Raw genomic sequence first — 26573 nt, forward strand, 5'->3', positions numbered from 1 at the left:
ACTGGATGCTGGCTTGCTTGTTCTTAGCTTTCCAAACAGCGGCTCCTCTTTTGAACGTTCATCGAAGCTACCTTGGCACCAGACAGGAAGGGGCCAAGGGCTGGCGCAGATGGAGAGGGAGGAATTTGGAGCCTGAGGCTGCGGCCTAGGGTAGTCCGAGAGAATTGGCTCAAGGCCACTTCAACGCCGTGCGACCCCGAAGGATTCAACAACTATTATAACTCGTTTTTCTCGTCTACAAAGTGCGCAGTCCTGTAAGGCTAGGAGAAATAGTAGATAGCACTCAATAAATACTTCCCATCACTCTGCCCTCGGATTGGCCGAGCCCCTCCCCCAGGCTACAGGAACGCGCTGACTGTAGCGTAATGACGTAAGAGCACACGAAGACGTCTCCATCTCCATCACCGTTTCCTAGGAAACGTGGACTCCGCGTGCCACTCTCCGTAGTTGGCCCCTTGACGTCATGGTCTGGATGAGAGGACCCAGCCAGGGCTACCGCCAGGGGAGGGGTGGTGCGGGCCGGCCTGGCGGCCGGGCTATGCACCTGCGCCTCCGCGGGCCGCCCGGGGCACTGTCCGCGGCCCGCTCGGCCCCGCAATGGCCAGGCCACAGAGAACGCCAGCGCGCAGTCCCGACAGCATCGTGGAGGTGAAGAGCAAAGTAAGGGCCCCTCCAGTCCCGGCTCCGGTACTAGGTGCTTCCATTCCCTCATTCTCCCCTTCCTGGCTCCTTAGTCCCACTACTTTTTTCTTTTCTCTATCCTCCATGTCCCATTCTTTGGCCTTTCTTCTCATTTCCCCCTACCCAGCCTTTTACCTTCCCCTAGCCTCTAGAATCGCTCTGTGGCCTGGGTTACCTGGAGGGTGGGGAGACCTTGGACAGTGCCCCCTGTGCGGTGTGGGGGGGGGGGCGGTAGGGTGGCGGGGGGTGGGCTGAGGTCTGGGCTCAAGTCTGCAGCTGTTGCCGCAGCCGCTTTGCCACCCCTGCCACCCTCGGACAGGTGGTGAAAAAGGACTCAGGCTCCGTCCTGACCCCTCCTCTTTCCCCCACTCCCTGCCTCCAGTTTGACGCCGAGTTCCGACGCTTTGCACTGCCCCGCGCTTCGGTGAGCGGCTTCCAAGAGTTCTCGAAGTTACTGCGTGCAGTGCATCAGATCCCTGGCCTGGATGTGCTGCTTGGCTATACAGATGCTCACGGCGACCTACTGCCCCTTACCAACGATGACAGCCTACACAGGGCCCTGGCCAGCGTGCCCCCGCCGCTGCGCCTGCTAGTGCAGAAGCGGGGTGAGAATGGGGTACAGTGGGCAGCCTCTGTGGGGTAGGGTGACAGGGCAGGTCTGTCATGCCCAGGGTACCCAGGCTTCACCCTTTGCATACCCTGCCCTTGGCCTGACCTCCAAGTGGTAGAAGATAGCTACAGTGTCCCCTTCCCCCAGCCTGGTCCTGACGGAAAAGGGCAAATGGGAGAGAAAGGTCTCTGATCTCAGCGCCTGTCTCTTACAGCAGAAGCTGACTCCAGCAGCCTGGTCTTTGCTTCCAACTCACTGCAGCGGCGTAAGAAAAGTCTTCTACTTCGGCCAGTGGCACCTCTGCGAACCCGGCCACCCCTCCTAATCAGCCTGCCCCAAGACTTCCGCCAGGTTTCTTCAGTCATAGATGTGGATCTACTGCCTGAAACCCACCGACGGGTGCGGCTGCACAAGCATGGTTCCGACCGTCCCCTAGGTTTCTACATCCGAGATGGCATGAGCGTGCGTGTAGCTCCCCAGGGCCTGGAACGGGTCCCGGGCATCTTCATCTCTCGCCTAGTACGAGGGGGCCTGGCTGAGAGTACAGGGCTACTGGCAGTCAGTGATGAAATCCTTGAAGTCAATGGCATTGAGGTGGCTGGGAAGACCTTGGACCAAGTGACAGACATGATGGTCGCCAACAGCCACAACCTCATTGTCACTGTCAAGCCAGCCAATCAGCGCAATAATGTGGTGCGCGGGGCATCTGGTCATCTGAGAGGGCCTCCCTCTGCTGGGCTTGGGGCTGCCGAGCCTGACAGTGATGATGACAGTAGTGATCTGTCCATTGGGAACCGCCAGCCTCCCTGTCCCAATGGGCTGTCTCGGGGGCCTCCATGCTGGGACCTGCACGCAGATCGCCTACTTCCCAGTGCCTGCGGCTCTCTGCCATCCCTAGATGATCAGGAGCAAGCCAGCTCTGGCTGGGGAAGTAGCACACGAGGAGATGGTAGTGGCTTCAGCCTCTGACACGCACGGAAGTAGCCCCTTGCCACTCCAGAGGACTTCCCCAGTGGGGTTTCAGCTTGCTCACAGGGCCCTCTCAGTCTGGGGAGCATTAAAGGTTTTCTACAAATGCGGTTATGGTCCTTCTGTGTCCCAGTCCCAGCTTCTTCCCTGATCCCACAGTCTTGCCTTCTGCCCTGCACGTGAGGCAGAGGCAACGAGGGCAGCAGAGACTTTCCTGCAGTTGAACAGCCGGAGGGCCACCAGGCTTGGAATTTCTAGTGTAAGAAAAGCTCTATGGAAAGAAACCCCTCTGTGTACAAAAAGTTTAATTCTGACAAAGGGATAAAGAGGCTAGGCTAGGATGGCCCCTCTCCAGCTCCCGGTGGCTAGGAAAAGTGCTCCAGGGACACTACCGCCAACTGCTCCTGTCTTTGGACTCTGTGATGGGGCCTGGTCCTGTCCTTTGCATCCATGCAGCAGTCCTCAACCAGGACCCCCATCACTACTCAGGCATCCATCTTTATGAAGACCTTGGGGCGGGAAAAGATCTTGATGGCCTCCTCTACCTGCACCAGCTTCCGATCCAGCTCAGCACGGTGACTCTGGGCCCTCAGCGAATCTGCCCTGGCGGGCAGTAGCACCAGCTCACGCAGCAGCTGGCTTTGGCCTACAGGGGGCCCAGGAACAGTTAGTGTAAGGCAGGGGTGCATGGTCCCCAGTGGGTTCCCCATCCAGTCCCCCTTGCCCACATACTCACTCTGGAGTAGATTGCTCAGGGTCTCCAGTCGCTGGTTCTCAGGCATGCGAGTGTGGCCAGGGGGCATGGCGGGGTCCGGCTGGCTCCGTTGGCGGGCCTCAGCCTCCTGTCGCCACAGATCCCTACGCTCCAACAAGCTGTGGATGTACAGGCTCAGGGTTGATGGTCCCAGGGCAGATGTTGGCTCCCACCTACGACACGCACCTGTCACCCTGGGTAGTGGGACCTACTAATGAGGCACGTGGCCCTTCTGTGTGGCGTTATAGTGCTCCTGGGCTTGTCGTTGCTGCTCCAGCACCTGTGCCAGGATCTGCAGCGAGCGGGAATGCCGCCGGGGGGCCCTCTTGGCAGTGCGGGCATTGTGGCTAATGAAGTCCACACCCAGGCCTGGCACCTACAGGACATGGCAAGTGTGGTGGGCAGACAGCACTGCGTTGTGCCCCCAAACCCCCAGGATCCTTGCCCCACCTCCCAGCCTACACATACTTGCACCTTGGCGTTGGGATCTGACGGGGTTGGCTGGGGACTGGGGACACGGGGAGGTGGGAGGCCAGGGCCGCAGCGAGAGTGTGCCCGAAGGAAGTGTGCTGTCTCTGTCCCAGAGGCAGGACCACGCTCCTGAAGGGCAGGGCATAGAAGAGGGATCAGTCAGGCTGTGGTCAAGGTCTTAAGACCTGTCCCTCCCTATCCCTATGCACCTCCGCCCTCTTGAAGGAGCACTTCTCATCAGCATCTGAACACGTGTGTCTCTTGTATCCTTAACGACCAACCAGTGCTTCTACCTCAGTCTTGGATCTAGTTACCGTTCTCTTTTTCTCTTCTTCCTAGCCAAACTTCCTGGATCTGCCCCTCTCAGGGTCACTGACAGCTGGCCTCAAGCCCTTAAATCCAGGATCACTTCCCTGGTCTCATTATCCTCAGCCTGATCATCAATGACTCCTAGGTCTCCCTCCTGAGATCCAGACCCGACTCTCAGTTTGCTTCCTGGACACACTCCCATCCCCTGGTAGTCCCACAAATGCTTCATTTTTAACACATCCACATATGAACTTATTGTCTTTTCTCTCAACCCCACTCTTCCTTCTGGGACCCTTTGACAGAGAAACGGTGCCACCATCTAGTCAAGACAGAATCCCACCACCATACATACCCCTGTCCCTGACCTTCCTTCCCACTGTCCTTAAAAATAAAGGTTGAAAAGTGCGTTATGTGGTCCTTTATGATACGGGTCCCGCTGACTTCTTAGTCTAACTGCATGCTCTCACCCCTCACAGTAAACTGTACACAGCATCCCCACTGCCCACACTCCCTCCGATCTTAGGATTTCTGTCTGTGAGGTTTCGTCTGCATACAATGTTCTCTCCCATTCTCCCCCTGCCTGATCCCTGCTTGCCCCTCAGGATCACCCAGCCACCACCACTTCTGAGAGGCCCCTGCGGCAGAACACGCTCTCTCTAACTCTCCTGTTGCTTTAGTCCCCCGTGATTTCCCTCTCTCCTCATAATTCAGGTCAGGGTATAATTTGCCTCCTGGTAGATAAGATGGCCAATACTTCCGGGCCCCTGAGGCAGGTACCTGCAGCTGGGCCTTGACCCGGGACTGAACTTTGTCGTATTTGGGCGAGCGCCACAGAGCCTTCAGGGGCCTGGGCTGGCCCTGTTCCCGGCTGCGCTCCTGCTCGCGGAAGCGCTTCTGGATCTCCTTGATCCTCCTCAGGTTCTCCTTCTCATGGTCCTTAGGGTCCTTCCCTGGGAAAAAGATGTTGCCTGGCCCTGCCCTACATACCGCCCATGAAGTCCAACCCCCACCAGGTCACATACAGGCCCGACCTCGCTGACCCAGGTCCCGTACAGATTCTCCACCTCACCTTCCCGGTCTCCTTCCCAACATCTTCTATCTGATATTTTCTACATTTGTATTGTGGAGTTTATCATTAATCATCTTGTATATAATATTCATCTCACTTGTTATTGTCTCCCGCATCGACTCAGTGATGGCTCACGCCTGTCTTCAACCTGACCTGTTTTCATAGTAGTATTGGGTCTGGCACACAGCAGGCACTAAACGACCCGTTTCATTGAGGCACGAATTCATGAGGATGAGCTAGGGTTTCCTGGGGACGACCTCATTCAGTCCTCTTCTGCTGGAAGGTAGTGCTTCCCCCCCCCCCGCCCCCCCTTTTATAGTTCGGGAAAGTGACACTTGGTAAAGCCTGAGCCCAGCCCAGGGCGGGAGGAGCAGCAGTTTTTGATCTCAGATTTGCTTCGCTGCCCCTCCTGCCTGGAACTTACTTTTGGGAGAGGCCCCTGGGCCTAGGGAGATATCCCCAAGTTGCAGCAGCACACCCCCCACACCACATCGACCACGTTCTAGGATCTGTCTGGCTCCAGGACGTATGCGGGGGCCGCGGGGAGGGGTGGCGTCCAAGTCTGGGTCCGAGGTCAGCAAGTCCAGCTTCAGCGCGTTCCCTTCAAGGCGCCCTTGGGCTGAGGGGTTAGACGGGGCGGAGTGCGGGGGTCAGTGAAGTGGAACCCGAGCCTCACTCTGGTCTCGCTGGGCCGTGACACCCCCCAACTCACCCGAGGCGGGCCTCCGGTAGTAGTCAGGACAGAGCGTAGGGTCTGGGGGGATGGGCCCCGAAATGCGGGACGGGCCCTCGCACATGCCGCCGCCGTCGCCCTGGAACGGTGCACCGAGGCCTGCCAAGTTGCTTATCTGGAGCCCTGGACCTCCTTCCTCAGCCTCGTGCCTACTCCCTGGACCTTCCCGGGCTTGCACAAGCCGCCTCCACTCCTAGCCCACTTCTCGGACCCTTTGCAGCCCCTCCCCCTCAACAACCGGGCATGGAGCTCACCAGAGCAAGGTTTTGCAGCTAGCAGCTGCTACCCGACGGGTTTGCTGTTGCCAAGCAACAATAGTTTCCGTCTCTGAGTTCAGGGGCCAAAACCCTTGGCGCAAAGCTTTCTGGGGCTTGTAGTTCTAGATGAGGGTGGATCTGAGCGGTTGCCCGCCGCTCATCCCATCCCGGCTCTTGCCTACCGATCAGTCTCCCGGGTACACCTGTTCCGCCCCTTGGGATCGCCTTCGCCTTCCCCCACCCCAGTCCCCCAGCAACCATCGAGGATGTGCTGACACCGCGCAGCCATGGACTCAGCAGGAACTGAGAAACGACCTGGAGCCCAAGAGGGGACGGCCGAGGGGGCTGCACAGTTCACGGAGGCACCCGGTGATCACGCTCAGGGCTGTGAGGTGACTACCAGGGCTATTTAGTCTTTAAACTCGTGGCCTCGGCGCTTTCGAAGGCCAAACTCTGTGCGTTGACCCCCTAACTGCCAAGATGGGCTCCACAGTGGGGCAGGAGCCTGGGCTGGTGCCCTTCATCTGCATTTGGTGTCTAATGTCGAGTGTCTAAATGACTAATCCCATAGCTTCTGCCTGGCTATGACGACCAGTTACCTATGTGTCACCTCTAGTGTCCAGGAATGAGAAGCCAGGGCCTGGTGTCAGCCCCTGAGGCCTGTGGGACCCAGGGTGAGGACAAGTGTCCAACAGCACCCGTCTCAGAGCCAGAGCTCCAGGAGGAGCGACTCAAGCTGGAAGAAGAGAGTCTCAAGCCAGAGGTGGAGGCGCCAGAGGAGAGAGGCCCCAGACCTGTGGCTTCGGTTCTGAGGTCCAGCCATGGTCCGAAGAGAAAGCCTGTCAAGTGAGGGGGCTTTCTGAGGAAAGGGGCAGCAGGGCTGCCGGGGGGGGGGGGGGTGTCATACCCCAACAGGATTTTGAACTCCTGCATGCCTGTAGGGTGTGTCCTTAGCCCCTGCCATCATCACCACCACTCCGCATCCCTTCTGTCCTTAAGAGAGCCTCAAGGCCTTGTCAGGGACTGAGGGACTGAGCTCCCATGAGCTTTAAGACTTGTCCAGCCTGGGGGCCTCCCTGACGAGAATTGGGCCTGGGGTGGTGGGCATGTGGGCCATTCTCTAGGCTCAGTGTACAGGAGACAAGGCTGCCTCCTCAGGCCTCCTGTCCCCCAGCTCCCCAGGGCCTAGTCACCAAGCCCATCATCCTAAGGCTGAAGCTGAGCTGTCCCAGGGGCTGCCACTGCAGAGGGAGGACCTGGAGGGTAGCCAGAGCGAGCCCTCACCATCTGCCAAACAGCACAAAAAAGCCAAGAAACGCAAGAGCCTAGGGGCCCCAGTGCTCCCAGCTGTGGCCAACACAGCGTCTGCATCGTCAGAGACCTTGGGGCTGGAGAGTGAGTGGTAATCCCTGGGCCTTCCATTCTCCTGCCCCCGCCCCCCCACCACCTTCTGGACCCCTGACGTGGCACAGCTTGGCGCTCCAGCACCTTCTCTGCCCTGTGCCCTTGCAGGAAAGGCCCAGCGCCTACGGCCCCTGTACCAGTACATCAACTATTGCAACCCTGAGCTGAACGAGGCAGAGGAAGGGGATAGGGAGGCTGAGGTCAAGGTGGAACCTCAGCCAGAACTGACCCTGGTCCCCGAAGAGGCGGGTCTGGAGCAGCTGCCAGCTTTGCTGCCTGTGGCAGGGGAGCCGGGCTCAGGGCTCACTCTGCCCCGCCCCAAGATGCTCCTGTCTCCCACCCACGCTCTGGTTCCCCTTGGAGAGGAGGCTGGAGAGGAGCCTGGGGGTTTGCCCAGCTTGGGGGTCAGCGGCTTACTCAAGACTGAGATGGATAAGTCAACTCAAGTGGATATCAACAAGATGCTAAGTGTCTGTGCTGCCCCGCTTGTGCCTCCACTCTCCCCTCAGTACAAGTGACTGTCCCACCCCATGGGTGGCTCCTCTGCTTCCAAGCCTGAACCAGAGAAGCTTATGGGCTTCGGCCCTCAGGTGGAAGGGGGAACTTGGGCCCTGCACCCACTTGGGACCTTGGACTTGCTGAAAATAAACGTTTTTCCTTTTCTCAGACTTTGACTCCCCAGATAAGATGCCTGCAGAGGGAGAGCCTGGGAAGAAGGGTGGAGGATTCCCAGTGCAGGGTTTGAAGTCTGACTGGTCACCTGGGTCCCCCAGGAGTTCCTATGTGACAAAAGTAGCGATTCTCGAGCTCTGCCTCAGGTCTAACTGAATCAATCTGCAGGGGTGGGTGGGACCTACCTGCATGCAGAGGCTCCTCAGATACACCCAGAGATCAGACAGGAGAGCGGTGAGGATGCAAAGGGAGGTGACAAGGAACCCGGGGGCAGAGAAAGGAAAGGGACTGTCAGGTCACGGGAAGCAGGCGTGTGCACCAGGGAAGGGCCTGCATTCGTTCTGGCCTCAAGGGGACCAACAACTGGCATACTATCCCGCTGAGGCGGCCAAGTTCATTCGCCTGCCCCAAGCCTGGCAACTTTGGAAGGCGTTGTTTTTAGACCACAGCTGGACTAGACTTTGCCCCCAGAGTGGCCTCTGGTAACAGAGGGTTGGTGCCTTTTTCCTGGCAGGCAAGGGATGGTGGCTGATGCAAAGGATGGTGGTTGAGGTGAACGTTCGGTCTCCTTGGAGTCTTGCAGCCAAGCCAACAGGTGCCTGCTGCTTCTCACCTGCGGGGCTCTCTGGGAGTTGGCGGCCAGTGCTGGCCATTTTGGAAACCCTCCTATCCTGCTGCTTCCTGGTCCTCCTGCATGTCCCTCCGATGCCATACACAGGGGACTTTCAAATTAAACGAATAGTTTTTCCTTCCTTCCAGCCTGCTTTCCCTCCTGTATCTCACCTACACAATCGTTCAATCGCAAACCCTGGGTGTCACCACAGACCCTCCTCCCGTTCGTGGCTCACTGGCCCCTACAAGCTGATCAAGCATCAAGGATGGTTATTTGGCCGCACACCCCCCGCGCCCGATGGCATTGCTCCCCCTCTAGGCTCTGCTCCTCTTACCTTATCTGCCTCGTAACTTTTCAGCTGTTTCCTCTCACTCCCTGACTAGTACACCCTTTCTTACTTTCACTCCCTGCACATGGGGTTTCCACGGCATAAAATGCCTTTTTTCCTCCACCTGGCTGGTGCACATGGACCCCCGAGGACTCAGGGTGCCCTGTTTCCGGGCGATCCTGTGCTGCCTTGCATGGTAGTGCCCACACACTGCTGTCCTGTGGTTACTAACCACTCCCCCTAGGCCTCTGGGGGAGTCACCGTCTGCAGGACTAGACTGTGACTTCCCCAGGGACCTTGGTCACCGCATCACGACCACCCAGCAGAGGGCCCCCAGAGAAGGCACCTGGATGAGGAGACCAGGATGAGGAGCTGAGGAAGCTACAGAGGGGCAAGTCAGGATCCGAAAAGCTGAAGCTGTCCAAAGACCACGCAGCTGTGTGTGGGACCCCTGGAGGGAGAGCCTGGCAAGGTCACTGAAGGGCATGGGGTGGGCAGGCCCTGATGGAAGCAGAAAGAAATCGGGCATCACGTGAGGCTGCTCCCTCCTGTGGGGATCGCTTGGAGGCGCACTGGCCCCATGGCCACAGGACGACGAGCCACGGGGTCAGGACGCTTATTCCTTCTCCCCACGCTTTTCCCTGGGTGGTAATCTGACCACCCCAGGGAATACTGCCCACAGGGACCACGCTGACTGAATTATACCCATAGGGGTGAGCACGGATTCTCCGGGATTTTTCAGAGGTAGAGGGCCCTTCAAGATAACTGAGTCTGACCTCCTCACTTCATGGCTGAGGAGGCAGCAGCGTGCAGAGAAATGGCCTTGCAGGAGGCCCCACCCTTTCCTGAGCCCTGCGGATCCGAGCATCCTGCAGCTCTTGGGCTAAGGCCTGACCCCAGAAGGCCAAGCACGTGCTTTCTCTGTGTGGTTTCCAGGGCTGGAGGTGCGGACCAGGCCGGCACTGACAAGGGAGCTCTGTTCCCACCTTCCAACAGGTAATGTAGGAAACAGTAGCCACAGAAGAAAAAACACCATCTACATATCCTGAGGCCCATTAGCTGACAAGCTTGTCTAAGCAGGGATGGTGACAGCAGCCACAGAAAGCAACAAGCCACACCACCCCTAGGAGCTCAGTCTAAGGGGGAAATGCAGAAGCAGCACGGTGCGGAGAGACATGCTACGGAAGGGCTGAGGACCCAGACTGCGGGACCATAGGCAGGGGGGGGGGACTGTAACTATGCCTAGGACAGTGTGATGAAGCAGCCCTCCAGCTGACTCCTGGTGAGCTGGGTGATGTGCCAGGGACGAAGCCTTGCTCGTGTGGAAGGTGCCAGCCCCAGGCAGGAGGGCCACTTGGCATGGCTGGAGCAGAGGCACAGCCGTCAGGCCATCGGGCTGGGGCAAACCTGGGAGTGGTGAGGAGTGCAGTCAGGGAGGGATCTGGCCTGGCACTGTGCAGGGCTCACCTGGGCAGCAGTGTGGAGGTCAGCATGAGAAATGGGGAGACCGCGGACACTGAGGCGAGGAGACTGCTGTTTCTGTCTGGGTACGAGGCCTGGATTTGGCTGGGATTGGAAAATAAGCAACAGGTGTTTTGGAAATTGTCTTCTAGTTGCTGTAACAGAGAGGAAGTTGACTGCACTTTCACTGGTTGGAAAAACTTGATTTACTTTGACCCAGAGAAGATCCTGAGGTTTGGGACACAGGTCCTGGGAGGTGATGCTGCCTTCCTCCAGGAGGGGGCAGTGCAGGACAAGCCTGGAACAGTTGCAGGCTCAGCTACCCCAGGGACGGACAGTAGGCTTCCTTGGCTACAGGCATCTGGGCACTTCAGGGCACATCTCTTCCCCGGGACCAACCCAAGAGATACAGGACAGTAAAGATGTCTGAGGGCCTGGACTGTGGGGAGTGCCGGCAGGAGACCTCAGTTACCCTTGGGGTCCTCATGAAAGGAGCTCTGCGCTAAGTCCACTGTAGTCTGCCCCAGGACTCCTGGGAATCCATCTCTGCACAGAGGGGTTTGCTGCAGAGCTCTACAAACCTAAGCGGTGCCACTGTGAGTCAGCCTGGATCGGGCAGAACACACGCAAGCGCTTTCTCAGTCAATCCCCACATCGAGGAGGGGTCTCGACATCCTAGTAACACACAGAGGGACTGACCTGGAGCCGAGCTGATGGGCCCGAGGAGGCAGGGGGCAGCTTCCTGAACTCTACCAGCATCCTGACCAGTGGGGCTTTCTTTGCCGTCTGCCTCCCGGTTCAGGCCAGGCTGAGATTCTTGCTGCTGCAGGGAGGATGCACTGACCTGGATGGGGAACCAAGCGAGGAGGGGCAGTGTCTGTGCACTTGGAGCCTGCGGAGCCACAAGTGCTGGGGAGAGAGTAGTTCAGGGTCAGGCTCCGCAGCCAAATGACCCTGACCAGGCTCCCGACTGCGTCACTTACGACTTATAGGAGGGAACTTGGCTCCTCTCTGCCTCAGTTTTCCGATCTGAACAGGGCAGTGTTAATACTAGTACCTCACACAGTGGTCTGGATATTACATAATACACACGATACACATAAAACGTCTACTCCAGGGGGCCCAGCGGGCAAAAAGCTCGCTCCAACACTAGTCATTGTTATGTTACCTCACAAAGGCAAGGCATGAAACCAGGACAGTGCGGGGACACTGGCCTGACGACGTTCATAAGGGGTGCCAAGAGGCAGAGGGAGCCCTCCACGAGTCTTTGTCTTCCTGGCAAGGCGCACAGGGCAGGGCAGAGAGGGCAGGGCAGAGAAGGGAGAAGTGTGGTCGAGGCTCACTCCTGGCAGGCTGGCAGTGGAACAAAGGGTTGGAACACATCCTTGCCTGCCACCCTCTCCCTCCCCCCCTCTGACCGACGGGGCTAAAAGGCTAAACGCGTGGCTGAGGACTGGCTGGCTGGGCCAGTCCGTGTTTGGCCATACCCACCCCAAGGGGAAGTGTGTGGGGCCTCCCCCTCAAGTCACCCCGTCCAGCCTCCTTGGGGCCGCCCCTCACCTTCCCTCTCCCAGGGCTCCCCTGGAGCCAGCTGCACGGTTCTGAGAACAGAACCCCTCCTGGCCTGCAGCCCAGAGAGGCTCCAAACTCTCCCACTCTCTCCCTGGACCAGCAGGTCTGACGGGCCCCCATCAGGAGGCCTTGAGTCCTGTTTTTCAAGGAAAGACTTTTCTTTGGAGGGCTCCCGGGGTCTGGTGCCGAGGGAGGAAGCTGGACGCTGAGGGCGGGTGGTGGCGGGAGCCTGTGTGGCCCACTGGTGATGGATCTGGGGTCGGAGCTGCTGTGGAGCCACCAGGAAAAGGGAAAACATTAACCATCTACAGCGATCAACAAGCCTTTCGTTATTAAAGAAACCTAACGTACCAAAGAGCCAACAACCACGTGCCACCGTGCCCAAGTTTGATTTATTTATTAACATTTATCAGGTGTTCCAGAGCGGTCCCTTGTCTCCGCTCTGCCAAATTGGGGGCCCTCTGCTCTAGGCAACAGCCCCCCGAGACCCCCCTACTGGAGAACCCATCCTCCCTGCTGGAGAAGGGGCAGCCCAGAGGCTGGAAGGGCCTGGTCACATGGGAGCGAGGGCAGGTGCAGCTCCCTGAGGCTCGGTGACTAGTCATCCTCCCCGCTCCTGAGACGCCCTGGGCCCACACGGGGTGTGGAGACAGGGCTTCTCGCCGTTTCTCCCCAGGCCTGAGCAATCAGCCAAACCGGCTCCTCGCTGTGCTTTCTCATCCAGTCAGGACCACAACAGGCTGAAGAGGCCCCTAGTCAAGCTTCTGCTGGCCCTGCTCTCACCGGTATTAATGACACAGAGACCTGGTGGCAGCTCTGCCTCTCACTCCTCGTGCTGGGCCACTTGGCCGCGGCCACAGGAACGTCACTGCCCTGCAGGCCTGAGGAGGGAGCATTTTACCCGGGCCACCTTGGGCTCCACCTGGACCCTGCCCAAGCTGACTTGTTAAATAAGAGACACTGTCTACGCTCTAACCAAGACCTCCCACCTTGCTCCTGGCCCCTCCCTGGCCGCTCTGCCCCACGGCAGGGAGCCCACGTGCAGGCTCACAGGTTATTCCGCTGGAGCGCCTCGCACAGGTTCTGGTTGGCATCGGGTTCCTCCGTCAGCACCTCCACAGCTTCCCACTCCCCGGATCGGCTAGACCTTTTGATGGCGTCCACCACGCTCTGCATATACAGCCCATCCTCGAATGAGGCGGCCATGGAGACGGGGGTGTGGTCCCACGTGCGGCGGTCCCCCTGGCCCTGGAAGGACTGGCGCAGGGCCTGCACCATGTAGACCATGCCCTTCAGGTAGAGCAGCGGGACGTCCCGGGACCCCTGCTCAGGCAGCCCTGTGTCCACAGCCAAGGAGTCCCTCAGGAGCAGCTCCTCCTGGGGGGCAGAGTTCTTCTGCCCATAGAGGTCCGCTCCCCGGGCAACAAGGCGGCCCGCAGAGCCTACTACCATGACCTCGTGCACAAAAGCACCCGGCATGTTGAAGTTGAGCGTTACCGTGCTGCACACCCCCCCGCCCATGAGCATCTGGAAGAAGCAGAAGTCATCGCTGGTGACGTGCCGGATGCCGCGGATGGCTGCATTCTGCCTCACAAAGGTCTTGAGGAGCCCATGGACCTTCTCGGCCCTCCGGCCGGTCAGGTGGGTCAGCAGGTCCACGATGTAGGTGCCCATGGTGTGCAGGCCCCCGCCGCCCATGAGCTCGTCGCAGATCCAGCCGTAGCTGGGGCTGAGCAGGCTGCCCGAGTAGACGCGGGCGTCGCAGATCATCACCGCGCCCACGTAGTGCTCCGCGATCAGCTGCTTCATGCGCACGAAGGCAGGCAGGAAGCGCAGCACGTTCCCCACCAGGCTCATCAGCTGTGGGTAGTAGCGCGAGGCTGTCACCATCCGGAAGGCGTCCACTGAGGTTGCCGCCTTCTCACAAACCACATTCTTCCCGATACCTGAGGATAAAACACAACAGGAAACGTCAAGGTCCCAAGGCCTTTACACTGGGAAAACACACTGTGTTTCTGGAAGGCAGACGGACGCAGGAAAGCCTCCTGTGAGACCGGATGGTGGCCTGGGACAGAGGAAAGGTGGCTCCAGCTTGGATAACAATGGTACCTGGAGACTGGGGCTGTAGAGGTACAGGCTGGAGAAAGAAGAGTAAGTTCTTGCGGGAAAGTGAAAGGAGCAGAGGCAGAAAGCACAGCCCAGGAGTGGAGACTAGAGGTGGTATGATGATAACTTTATGTGTCTACCTGGCTAGGCTACGGTATCCATCACGTACCTCTAGACACTGCTGGGAAGGGGTTTTTTTAGATGTGATTGATATTCAAACCAGCAGACTTTGACTAGAGTAAATTACCCTCTGTGATTCGGGTGGGCCTCACCTAACTGGTGGAAGGACTCAAGAATGCTCCCTGAAGACAAAGGAATTCTGCCCCCAGACTGCCGTCAGACTCGAGTCTGCAACATCCACTCTCGCTGGAATTGTAGTACTGTTGTTCTGCCCTGTGGGTTTCAGATTCGTCACCTCCTACAATCACATGAGCCCATTTCTTAAAATAAATCTCTCTCTACATCCATCCTACTGGTTCTGCTTCTTTGGAGAACACTGCCTGACACAAGTGGTCTGGAGAGGCAGACATGCTTCTCGGACATGCCTGTGTGCTGTTATGCATTTATCGGGTCACCAGCTTGGGCCAAGGGAATCTATGTTCTGGAGGATGGACACGGCACCCTCAGGCACACCTGCAGAAAGGGCTCTCGGGTTCCCTGCAGGCTAGACTGTTCTTTGGACACCCTGGATCAGTAAGTTAGTGCAGTCACAAGGCCAGAACATACCTGGCCCCAATGGGCGGGGAAAGGGAGTGAAAACATCCTTTCTGCCCTCACACCCATTCTGAGTCCGCTGCAGCGGGAAGGCACGGAGCAAAACAAAGCTGGACAAAACCCGATGAGAGAGTCCGAGGACTGAGCAGCTTACTTCCATATGAGGAAATGGAGAAGACTGACATTCCTCCATGTTTCAAAATGAAAGTTTATGAGGGTATGAGCAGCCATAAGCCACCAACACCTGAGGCACTCCTGTGAGCTTGGGTGGTTCAATTAGAAAGTAATCCTATGCTAATACCCTCCAATAAAAAAAAAGCTTACAAAGCCCAAGAAGTGGTATGGACTAGACACACACACAGGTACAGATGGCAGGACCAGAGAGGCCTTCACAGGGGAGTGATGTTCCAGGGGGCACAAGGGGGAAAGGCCATCAGATACAGGGAACTGCATGTGCAGAGGCACTGAGGTAGAAAAGGCTGAAGAGCTGAGGTTCCTACAGAGGTCCTGCGTGCACCCCAGAAAATGAGCTGGAGGGGTTACACAGGGGCTGCGAGTGACGTGGGAAATTAGACAGTTGGCAGACATTCAAGGTGAAGAAGGGGTAAGTCTGGGGTGAAATCCCAAACTGAGCTCTTGATACTCCCCTCCCCAGGTCTTCCCTAGCTCAGTGCCAACTCCATTCACCCAGTTTCTCAAGCCAAATCCACCGGCGGCATCTCTCACATCCCACTTCCAACCCTCAGCACATCCTGCCTGCTCAGCCTTCACGCTGCGTGCGGAATCTGACCAATTCGCACCGCCCCCACTGCCACCTTCCTCACCCAGGCACCCCTGTTTCTGCCTGGGTTGTTTCAATTGTCCCCCTCTACTTCTTCTCAACAAAGCAGCCCGGGCAATACTCTTAAACCTTAAGATACTATGAAGGACACATGGACAAAAACTAGGGTGGGAGACAGGGAAGGGGAGGGAGGTGGAGAGGGATGGGTGGGTGGGCTGGGATGGGAGTAAAGGACAGAAAACTGTACTTGAAAAGAGAAGATTAAAAAAAAGAAAGTCTAAGAAAAAAAGTTATTAAAATTAATGAAGAAATTTAGTAAGGTTAGTTGAATACAAAGCGAATACATTGGGTTAGCCAAAAGTCTGTATGATTTTTTTCCATAAAATAAAAGACATTTTTTCATTAAAATAAAGGTCCTAGCAGATCAATTTTAAAACACACACACACACACGCACACCCTTAAGATGGATCAGATCGTGCCCCTGCTTTGCATGATCCCCTCTGAATCGGCCAAAGTCCTTACAGTGGCCTATGCACAAGGCCACATATGGCCTCTCCACCCCTCCAAAATTTACTTTTTGATCTCTCTGCCTACTGACGGGGGCTGCAGCGCACAAAGGCCTGGCGGGTGCGGAGAGGCGACGATTGCTAAACAGAACAGACAGGCAGGGCCAGGCCTATCGATTGGTCGGCACGCAGCATCTCGGGCTAGACTACCACGTGTGCTTATTCTCCTTGTTGAAGACCCTCTTGAACAACGTGCACAGTCAGGTTTCTACCCTCAAGGCCCTGCAAGCTCCACCCTCACACTGCACAGGCATTTCCTGGATGGAGGGGCAGGTGCCCAGCATGGAAGCCTGCATCGCAAGGCAGCCAGGTCAAGACTGTGCCTTCCCTGGGTACGTGCATCCCCAACAACCCTGGTGTGCACTCCCTCGGGCCCCTGGAAACTTCCCGAGTGCCTTCAGGTGGGTAATGACCGGGACCCAGGTATTTCTGGTGGCCCAGTGCAGGGTGCAGCTTCCCCTGACTCCATTCAAACAGGCTCAGGAGGGGGACTTGGCTGGCCACTTTGCTAGAAACAATGGCAACTACAGGCCATATGACCTGCAATAAAAAAATAAGAGAACTTTATACAGATGACTGCTGTCCCACACAGACAGCTGACCACCCCGGAAAGGCCATTCATTGGTGCTGGACTCAAGCTTTGGGGCCAGTCATTTCTGTTCAAATGCTGGTTCTTTTGCTTCACTACTAAATAGCCTGAAAAATTTCCGAACCTCTCGGGGCCTCAGTTTACTACATTGCACTGTAAGACGAGAGGCACATCCACCTTGCAGAGTAAAGGAGAAGATGTCAAATGAGACAGTAAGTGTGACGTGCCTGCCCCAGCACAGCTGCCAACGGTGTATTTTACCGCCATCACCACGGGAGAGGAGACCCAGCAGATGTCCTAAATGCAGAAGGGCCCAGAGTGACGTAAAATTTAAGACTCATATGGGAGCTACATTTTCCAGGCCAATAATTTTGGTGTTCAGTATTTTGGAAGTTTTATTTTTTAAAAAAGAGGTTTTAAAATCACCGTGAACACAGATGAGTTTTCATATTATATGTGCTGTTCATCAGATAGCCCTTTGGAGGCTCACGCCCTAACGAAGCCCACGGGAGGAAATCTGGTGCCTCTGGCCTCTCCCTCCAAGCTCTCCTCACTTCCTGCCCCACCTCCCTGCTACCCGGACCCTCAAGAACCCCACAGAGCACTGCCATGTGCACTTACAGGGTTCTGAGGCAGGAACTCCCAGCGTTGTGAACCCCAGTGCTGTAGCAAGGAGGAAACATGGAGATCAGTAGCCTGTGACATAATTCAGTCTCTTCCCTCGACAAAACTCTTAAATCTCTCGCTCTTCTCTAGATAGTAACAAAAGCTTTATAACAGGTGCTGGCAGGACAACAGGAGACTGGCTAGCCAAGTGTCACACGCCCCGGGCAGGGGGCCAAGGCGAGGGGAGAGTTCTTGCACTGGGGTCTGGCAGGAGGGGCCCTGCAGGGAATGTCACCCAACTGCTGTCACTGTCCGCTCTGGGAGGTCTCCAGTGCTCCTTCACACTGGTGGGACTTCAGGATGGGGACTGGGGAGTCACAGCACGGGGTGAGGGTCTGGCCACTGGGCGGTACAGCACGTACGGCGGACCAGGAAAGCAACGAGGGGATCAGGTCCTCAGACAAACACCCCACCTGTGGGCTGTAGCTCTGGCCAAACCAGAGGCTTCCTGCTGTGACCGCTCACTCCGGTGGCCGGGTGAGCACTGCAGTGTGGGGAGGAGAGCGGGTGGGCTGGGAGGAAGAGGGCTTTTGTGGCTGCTGAGAGTTTGGAGGTGGAAAAACTAGGATGAGTAATCTCTGTTTCATGCCAGAAGAGGGCAGGGAAGGGGGAGACACCTCCCTTCCTGAGCCTGAACAACAGGAGATTTTGAACTCAGGACCCAGCAGTACTATCTGTGTGGGAGCTAAAGGCCATTCTGAGTTAAATGCAGGCCAGCTATGTGGGGTCTTTACCTGTAGGAAGACTGGGATTGCCTCGGAAGACTTAAGTTTATCTAGCTGTGCTGCCAGGAAGTCAGAGGAGAGATGAGCGGAGCTGAGAACTGCCTTCTGTCTCCAGGGAACAGGGAACACACGGGTGCCGAGTGCTTCTTAGCCCGGATCTTCTGCGGGGCGAACGGTTTCAGGCTGCAGGCCTCTTTCCAGCACACACTCCCCGGACTACTCAGGGGTGACGTGCCCTCGCGCACCAAAGGCCCAGAGAAGCTGACTCGGACCACCATCTCGTTCCCTGGTAACACACCACAGGCTCACAGCTCTGGGACCACGACACCTGTGTGGCCCTATTTACAGGCGTGGGACTAGGTAAATAATTTCAAACAGCAGGGTAGAGAAGCCACCCAGAAAAAAGCAGGGAATATATATATATATATATTTTAAACAGTAAAGGTTCTGCTACTAGAAAATAAGTTTGAAAGCGCCAGAATGATTCACGCTTGTTCACGGCCTCCTCTCCGCCCTTTCCCGGGTCACAGGCCCATGCTGGCTCCCTGGGTCACGTCAGCCAACCGGGCTTGCAGGGGCAGAACCTGTGAACGTCTTCATTCATCCAGTGTGCTGGGCCCTGTGTCAAACGCTGGGGACACGACATCGGGCATGATCTCTACCTTCACAAAACTTCACATTGAGTGGGACAGACAGCCAGTGACTAAATTATAATATAAATACACACAGAACTTCACCTGTGATAAATGCCAGGGATAGGCTATAAATAACACTATGAAAGCAGACAGCAGGAACCTGGCCTGGCCTGGGGGTCAGGGAAGGCATCTCAAGGGACTGGTGTTCTTGGGATTGGATTATCTGGGTCAGGCTGCTTGAGGGACGATCTCGCTATCTCAACAGCCCACGGGGAAAGAGCTGGCAAACTTGGTGTTTTTCTAATGAAGCGCGTAAGTGCCAAGAACCGGGGACAGAAACTCACCTTTTAGTGACTGAGCTCAGAAAACATTCAACCGTGACAAAGATGTTAGGGCACTTTGAACGTTCAACTGTATTTTTCTGAGCTGAGAAATAAAACGTATCGGGCTCCCTCCCTCTCCTTTAAGGAATTTATGGGAAAGATTTAAAGATAAAATTGGAAGTGGAAGGAATTTTTTGAAAAAGAGAAACAAAGGTCAAACAAAAGCAGAAAATAAGATGCCACAGAAAGAGCTGTGAAATGAAAAGTGCACCTCTGGAGGATAAGCCTGCCAGTTAATTTTAGGAAAAACTAGTAAGAATTAGGGCAAGAAACAATCCTTACAGCCTCAGAAGTCAGGTAAAAATGTAATGATCTAACGAGCTGAGGAAAATGCAATTGTGCCCACAGCAGTAAGACTTAACGAGAAGTAAATTTACTATTCCTGAGCCTCGGCTTCGGTAACTGCAAATGAAGACACTGGGTTTGGGTTGGTGGCCCCCCATCCCCGGTGTGCACCAGGACCACCCGGAGGGACCGTTCGGACCGACTGTGAGGCCTCACCCCGGACTGAGAAGGTCTAGAAACAGGCCTGAGACTCTGAATTTGTAACACGTTCCCTGGTCACACTGATGCTGTTGGCTCAGGGGCCAAATTCTGAGAGCCGCTGGACTGGAGACTCTCTCCACACCCCGCCACGAGTGCGAATTCCAGAAGGAGAAACACAGTACCGCGAGGGCTATGGAAAGTTCCAGCAGAATCAGTCTCCTAAATGACACGTCCTCACAGGTGCAAATCTCTGTCGGTGCCGCACGCCCCACGTGCTTCGTGGTCTCCAAACTTCCCTTTCGTGATGGTTAGCACAGCACCGTACCAGAGGACCCGCAACTACATAGAGGCTTTAGGTGACTGGATAAACTTCTCATGGGCTCAAGGTCTGGAAGAGCTAATTGGCGAAAATTAGAGTACTTCTCAAAAGCTATAGAGCTAAATAATTATGTTTTTTTTTTCCAGCTCTAAAAAGACTGAGAATCTAGCCATGGTTAGTATGGCTTGGCTGGAGTGTCGTCCCCGTACACTAAAACACTGCGGGTTTGACTCCTTGGGGCACATGCCTAAGTTGGGGGTTCAACCCCCAGTCGGGGAGTCTATTGGGGAGGGAAGGGGCAACCAATGTTTCTCTGTTATATCGATGTTTCCCTCTTTCTCTATTTTTTTCTTTTAAAGGAAGCAGGATTTTTTTAGAGATTCTATTTATTTATTTTTAAAGAGAAGGGAAGGTAGGGAGGAGGAGAAGAGGAGAAATATAGATGTGAGAGAGAAACACCGGTAGGTTGCCTCTCACAGGCACCCCACCTGGGGACCGGGCCCACAACGCAGGCATGTGCCCTGACTGGGAATTGAATCGGAGGCCTTTCACTTTGCAGAGGGATGCCCAACTGAGACACACAGGTCAGGGTGCTTCCCCCCGCTCTAAAAGCAATGAAAAAATAAGCCCTGGCTGGTGTAGCTCCGTGGACTGAGTTCGGGGTGCGACCGAAAGGGTCGCTGGTTCCATTCACAGGCCTGGGTTGTGGGCCAGATCCCCAATATGGGGTGCGCAAGAGGCAACTACACATTGATATTTCTCCCCTTCTCTTCCCTTCTCTCTAAAAATGAATAAATAAAAATAATAATAAAAAAGATCGAGTATCTAATGTCTAAAGCTTAGACACAGCCCCCAATGACAGGAAAAAAATAAAAAGAGAGACCTAGGTAGGAAGAACATAGAAAAATATACTCTCATGCACATCTAAAGAGAGTCACGCATGGGAATCCACAGCAGGGTGGAACGGCAGCGGGGGGCTCCGGGGTCACTGACTCTGAAGGCTTAAATACACTGTATGGGAAAGGCTGGCTTTCCCCCGTAACGTGAGGCTCTTTTGGGTGTCTGTCTTGGTCAGCACTCGGAGGCAGTCATATGCAATGCTGGAAAGGCTGAGTGACACCCCTGCTCACCCCCATTTCACAGGGGCCCATGGAGGTTGAGAGGGGCAGAAACAGGGCCAGAAGTGGGGTCTGACGTCAAGTCAGTTTGGTATTCTGTGTGGAGCAGTTCACACACTCACACCCAGCCCTCTGGGAAAACCAGGAGTTCTGGCTTCTCCCGTATGTGCTAAAGTCAAGTCAGAATTCTCACTAAAAAAAGTGAAAGCACTCAGGGAGTGAACCTCATGGTCACACAGTCTCAGCGATTCCTCTGGGGATGGAGTGGCAGTGCCTGAGGGCAGGTCAAGCTGACACGGACTCTCCCAGGCCCAGTGTCCCCTGGGATCACATGCCACCAAGGACGCCCATCCTCGCCCTCCTCCTCCTGACAACAGACATGTGGAGGGAAGGCTGAAGGCCTTGCCCCACCAAGGGCTGGGATACAAGACCCCAGAAGTTTCTGACATCCCTGTACTTCCTGGTTAATTTCTTTATTCATTGGTTTTGAGAGAGAGAGAGGAAGGGATGGATAAATAAAGAGAAACATCGAGCTGTTGTTCCACTCAGGTATGCATTCACTGGTCGGTTCTTGTATGTGCCCTGACCAAGGATGGAGCCTGCAACTTTGGTGTACTGGGACGACGCTGTAACCGACTGAGGAACCCGGCTAGGGCTGTACTTCCTGCGTATAGTACATGGCCCAAAGTCCAGCACATTCCCATACCAGGAACCTGAAAACAGCAGGCTTGTGGCCAAAGAACCTGGGTTTCCCCTTCTTCCTATACAGCCTGGAAATGGTTTCTGTGGGGACCCTAAAATTCAAGAAGACTGAAAGCCTCTGGACATACCTGATCTCACTGACAAGAAATGGCAAAATGTCAGATGACTGTGGTAGCTTGATTCATCTTGAACCAGCCCTCTGTTAAAGTGTTGACCTAGGCCTACTTCGGAACTCAATCTGGGAGCCATTATCTGCTCTCCTAAGAATCCAGAGCCAATGAATAGCGCTGGCATCACACATCCCGCGAGAGAGAGAGAGAGCTCTCTGGAGAAGAAAGCTCAAAAACTAGCCACCTATAATTTTTGGTCAAACCTTACATGCCCCGAATGAACAACCAGAGACTCATGTTCTTGCACACTTCTGTGAACATTTATCCTTCCCCACCCATTGGGTCGAAAGTGACAAGACACTCTCTTATCTTCAGAACAAGAAAGAGCCCTGGCTGGTGTGGCTCAGTGGATTGAGTGCTGGCCTGAGAAGCCAAGGGTCACCGGTTCGATTCCCAGTCAGGGCACAGGCCTGGGTTGCGGGCTGGGTCCCCAGTGGGAGGATGTGTGAGAGGCAGCTACACAATGATGTTTCTTTCTGTCTCTTTCTCCCTTCTTTTGTCTAAAAATAAATAAATAAAATCTCAAAAAAAAAGAACAAGAAAGAAACAAAGAGTAGAGCCTTGGTGGTGGCCAGGAGGCATTGGTGGTCAGCTTGGGCTCAGGGGCCTCCAACTGCATTTGAAAGACACATGGCTCCTATCAACTTAAACACCCAATTGTTTTGTCAATTAATTACATGCTACCTGAACTGTTACTTAAGTCTTTTTTCATTTACTTTGTAATGTGTTATTTCTCGACTCTTCCGATTCCACTGTGGAATCGGAAGGTGAAGAGAGCTCTCCGGTGCAACGCTGCCCTGAGTGTCCAGAACGACATCGGGGCAGGGCCTGGAACACACGAGGCACTGAAACAAAACGGCCGGGTGAGTGTTCACTGATCCATTTTCCTATTAAATTAGCCTCTGGTTTATATAAGGCAAAGAGAAGAATTTTTCTACAAGTGACAGGAAAGAGAAGCCTAACAGGAACTGCAGGAAACCGGCTTAGTGAGCTACGCCCAGCCAGGGGCAGGAGGCTGCCGGGGCAACCGCTCCCCGAGGGAGCCCAGACGTGAGCGGGCTGTCCCGTGGGTCCTGTCGGGGAAGCCTGCCAGGGAAGCCCGGTGCTGACGGAGAGCCTTCCTGCCCTCTGGCACGCAGGGTGTGTGCTCAAGCGAGTCCGGGCCTGACAAAACAAGGGAAATGGCACCCTTGCTACACCCCCCTCCCCTTTCTGTGCTGATGCATGCCACAGAAATGGAAGAACAGATCTGTCGATCACGACCGATTTCCCAGTGTCCGAGTCTTTGAACTCTGACTTCAGAGAGGCAAACTTTTTACACTGCCTAAAGTGTAATAAACCCTAGTCCCCGTGACAGGCCAACTCTTAAAGCATCTGCTTACTCTTTGCTTGAGATTTACTTATGGGGGGAGGGGAAGGTGGTCTTCCCCAGCCACTATAGCATTTGCTCCCACAGCGGCAGGACTGCCCGGCGTGCACTGCCCAGCACTGCCGCAGAGTGCCAGCACCTGCAGGCTCAAGGCCAAGAAGGACCGCCCGGAGAGAGGCACAGGCTGCCCATGCTACGGCCTGACCGTCCGTACCTAGAGCCTTCACAGATATCTGCCGGGTGAGCGGAGGGGGGATGTTGATGCACACCAGGTCCACGTCCTGATGCAGCAAGACGTCATCGGTCCGGCTGGTGTAGAAGGCGATGTTCATCTCCTCAGCAAGCTGTTTCGCCTCTTCCTCTGTCTTCCCCCACAGGGCCTCCACGGTGAACCCTTCTGCCCTCAGCAGTGGCACCAGAACCCGGGCGGAGCTTCCAGTCCCAAACACGCCCACTCCTGGGAGCATCTTCATGCCGGCTTCTCCGTTCACCAGCTCATCTCCTCACCGGAGCCTCCAGCGTGAACATGACCGTCCCACAGTCCTGGTCAAACATGGCTCCTGGAACAGCAAGCAGTACACTGGCTGTTAGCAGAGGGCACACGCGGGTGACGTTTTCTGGCTTGTGCAGAAGCCACAGGTTCTCTGCCCCAAAGCACAAGTGAAACCCTGCTGTGAGACGAAAAGCTGCAGAACCTTCTCCCAGAGAGACCTGCGGATATTAGCAATATCCGTCTCCGGGAAAATGAAAACAGTGAGTAAAGCTGGGCTCAAAGAAATCCCCGTCCTGTCGCTCCATTTTCTGTGTGACTCCACTCGACACATCCTACCTTCGGGGACTTAAGGGTAAAAGTTCATGATTCTATATTGGATTACAAAAAAAAAAAAAAAAAAGAGCAGGAAAACAAAAACCATTAAAAGACTGAAGAGAACTACCTAGGTGCTATACAGATTATAATTTAAAAATGTATGTTAGCAAGAATAGGAAAATGTTCACTAGAAACAAAAGATAAAAAATTTTTTTCAACTACCTTGCTGCCACAACAAAAGCAACAGTGATATATGAAATAGTGTTTTTATATATTTTTATATAGTTATTTACACCAACATTGAATATGGTAGTGAAAACTGGGAAACGATCTAGATGTTTGGGAACAGTAATGGGTCTGATAAGTAATGCTACGGTGCCGCTGGAAACCATGAGGAAGAAAAACAGGTGGCCCTGGATGACCTGGAAGACATCACCACATGCTTGTTAAAAAGTGAGAAAACAGTGGGGAGGTGGGTGGCGGAGGCAGAAGGGGGTATAAGGTGGATAAATGGTGATGGAAAAAATATAATAAAAAATAAACTTAAAAAATGATGGTGGAAATGGGAAAAAATGGGAAAAACAAAACAATATGTGAGGTATGATATCAATTTTTTTTAAAAAGTATAGGAGACATATATACAAAACATACATTGACATGAGAATACACAAGGATATCAGTAACGTGTCTATAAATGTATTACAAACCTAACAAAAAGGACCAGAATACACCTGAAGTTCATGATCACCCAAGTTGATGGGACTCGGGACGTTTCTAGTTCTTGAACATTGCCAAGTTTTCCACAATGGATATGTTTACTTATTTTTCCTTCTGATCACAAGGGTTATACAGTGAAATAGAGAACTAATAAGCCAAAGAAAACTCTCCTCAGACACCAAGACGAACTTCGGGTGTGCCCGGGGAACCAGGCTTCTCTGCCAGCTGAACCAGTGGTCCCTGCTCCGGCTGTGTGCTAGGGCCACCGGTGAGCCCAGACCCGCTGAATCAAACTGCGGCATGAGGCTGTGTCACCATCACTCTCATTGTCTTTATTATTATTATTATTATTATTATTATTATTATTATTATTTCTGTGTGTGGTAAAATACACAGAACACTTACCATCTTAACCCAGAAGTGGAATTGCTGGATCATATGGTAAATCAGCTTTTAATTTTTTGAGGAACCGCCACACTGTTTTCCACAGGGGTTGTACCATTTTAAATAATAATTTTATTAACACTTTACAGTCCTTTACTCCACCAATTATCTTCTAAAAAATCTGACTACTTCTGATCTTGGTCACTGCAAGTCCAATTTTTTTTAAAGATTTTATTTATTTATTTTTAGAGAGAGGCCAAGGGAGGGACAGAAACATTGATGTGAGAGAGAAACACTGATGGGTTGCCTCTCACACGCCCCCAGTGGGGACCTGGCCGGTAACCTAGGCATGTGCCCTGACTGGGAATCGAACTGGTGATCTTCCAGTTAGTGATGCCCAACTCACTGAGCCACACCAGTCAAAGCTGCAAGTCCAATTTTTAAAAGCTTCATCCAAATGGCTCTGACTGGTGTGGCTCAGTTGACTGAGTGCCAGCCTGCGAACCAAAGGATCACTGGTTTGATTCCCAGTCAGGGCACATGCCTGGGTTGCGGGCCAGGTCCCCAGGTGGAGGGGCACAAGACAGGCAACCACACACTGATGTTTCTTTCCCTGTCTTTCTCCCTCTCTTCCCCTATCTCCAAAGATAAATAAAATCTTTTTTAAAAAGTTTTATCCAAATGTATGATTTTGCTGTTCTACTTTTATCCACATAACATTGCTTCGTTTACATCTATCTCTTCACATTTCAGAGTCAACCTACTTGTCAGTTCCATGGAGACATGGAGACATTCTTGTTGTAAATGCATCACGATTAACTGAGTATGTCCTTCCCAACTGTGAGCCCTAGGGCTATATATACTTTCCATTGCTTCCCCCTCGTCTATGACATCCCCCCACCTTTCTGGTCATTTTGGAGTGCCACTTTTGGGCTCCCCTGTTCTTGCCCCAGCTCCTTCAATGCTGAGGTTCTTGAGGTTCTGTCAGAGGCACCCTCTTTTCTCATCCCACGTGCGCTCTACTGCTCAGATCCAAGGCTTTAGTTGGTATACTGGTGACTTTCAAATCTGCAGCACGAGCCTGGCTTTCTCTCCAGAGCTTCACACCGACGTATTCTACTCCCGAATACACACTGATGTTCTACACGCCCCACAAAACCCACAGGACCTACTCTGAACAGCAGTGGTGCCGTGAGACGGCAAGAGCACATGCAGTGAAGTCACTGGAGATACTGGGTTCAAATCCTGGCTTCACTGCTTCTTAGCTAAATGCAACTCTTTTCATGGGTAAAACAGGTCTAATGCTCTACAGCTCCCAGGGTCTTTCGAAGACTAAATGAAGTCCAATTTTAAATTAGCGAGTAAAGTATCTGGTATATATAGTCAGCATTCAATAAATATTATAAACCTTCCTTCAAACAATTCCTTCCT

The 26573-nt window shown here is 54.2% G+C and overlaps 4 protein-coding genes across 10 annotated transcripts in view; 2 read left to right on the forward strand and 2 right to left on the reverse strand.

Moving 5' to 3' along the window:
* Window positions 1–61: 61 nt before the first annotated feature.
* Window positions 62–2369, forward strand: PARD6A (par-6 family cell polarity regulator alpha). 2 transcript variants are annotated; one of them, XM_028501881.2, is made up of 3 exons: window positions 62–660; window positions 1064–1286; window positions 1506–2369. In XM_028501881.2, exons 1-3 carry the CDS (start codon window positions 598–600, stop codon window positions 2258–2260), a joined length of 1041 nt encoding a protein of 346 aa, XP_028357682.1. In that variant the 5' UTR covers window positions 62–597; the 3' UTR covers window positions 2261–2369. The 2 variants fall into 2 exon arrangements, with proteins under 2 accessions (XP_028357682.1, XP_028357683.1); XM_028501882.2 differs by having other exon boundaries at window positions 1509–2369.
* Window positions 295–5935, reverse strand: ENKD1 (enkurin domain containing 1). Of its 3 annotated transcripts, none has more exons than XM_036012024.1 (8): window positions 5576–5762; window positions 5288–5482; window positions 4572–4744; window positions 3483–3614; window positions 3227–3390; window positions 2997–3133; window positions 2743–2906; window positions 295–310 (listed from the first exon to the last, which is right to left on the reverse strand). In XM_036012024.1, the coding sequence occupies exons 1-7, from the start codon at window positions 5658–5660 to the stop codon at window positions 2746–2748; spliced, it is 1047 nt and encodes a 348-aa protein (XP_035867917.1). In that variant the 5' UTR covers window positions 5661–5762; the 3' UTR covers window positions 295–310; window positions 2743–2745. The 3 variants fall into 3 exon arrangements, with proteins under 3 accessions (XP_035867917.1, XP_035867916.1, XP_028357649.1); XM_036012023.1 differs by lacking the exon at window positions 295–310 and adding an exon at window positions 5851–5935 and having other exon boundaries at window positions 2549–2906; window positions 5576–5675; XM_028501848.2 differs by lacking the exon at window positions 295–310 and having other exon boundaries at window positions 2549–2906; window positions 3489–3614.
* A 173-nt stretch (window positions 5936–6108) lies between these two features.
* On the forward strand, window positions 6109–7790 carry C12H16orf86 (chromosome 12 C16orf86 homolog). The gene is made up of 4 exons (XM_028502068.2): window positions 6109–6245; window positions 6470–6699; window positions 7028–7248; window positions 7366–7790. The coding sequence occupies exons 1-4, from the start codon at window positions 6141–6143 to the stop codon at window positions 7773–7775; spliced, it is 966 nt and encodes a 321-aa protein (XP_028357869.1). The 5' UTR covers window positions 6109–6140; the 3' UTR covers window positions 7776–7790.
* Window positions 7791–12280: 4490 nt separating this feature from the next.
* GFOD2 (glucose-fructose oxidoreductase domain containing 2) overlaps window positions 12281–26573 on the reverse strand; it is a 30425-nt gene continuing 16132 nt past the window's right edge. For 2 of the 4 annotated variants that reach the window (XM_028502026.2, XM_036012025.1), the window contains exons 2-3: window positions 23448–23793; window positions 12281–13849 (exon numbers count right to left, since the gene is read on the reverse strand). In XM_028502026.2, coding sequence (XP_028357827.1) covers window positions 12951–13849; window positions 23448–23706 — 1158 coding nt within the window. In that variant the 5' untranslated portion in view covers window positions 23707–23793 and the 3' untranslated portion in view covers window positions 12281–12950. Of the gene's footprint in view, window positions 13850–23447; window positions 23794–26573 lie in introns of those variants that run through there. The other 2 variants (XM_036012026.1, XM_036012027.1) reach the window with 2 other exon arrangements.

Source organism: Phyllostomus discolor, chromosome 12, assembly GCF_004126475.2.
Source record: "Phyllostomus discolor isolate MPI-MPIP mPhyDis1 chromosome 12, mPhyDis1.pri.v3, whole genome shotgun sequence".
NCBI classification, from domain to species: Eukaryota; Metazoa; Chordata; class Mammalia; order Chiroptera; family Phyllostomidae; genus Phyllostomus; species Phyllostomus discolor.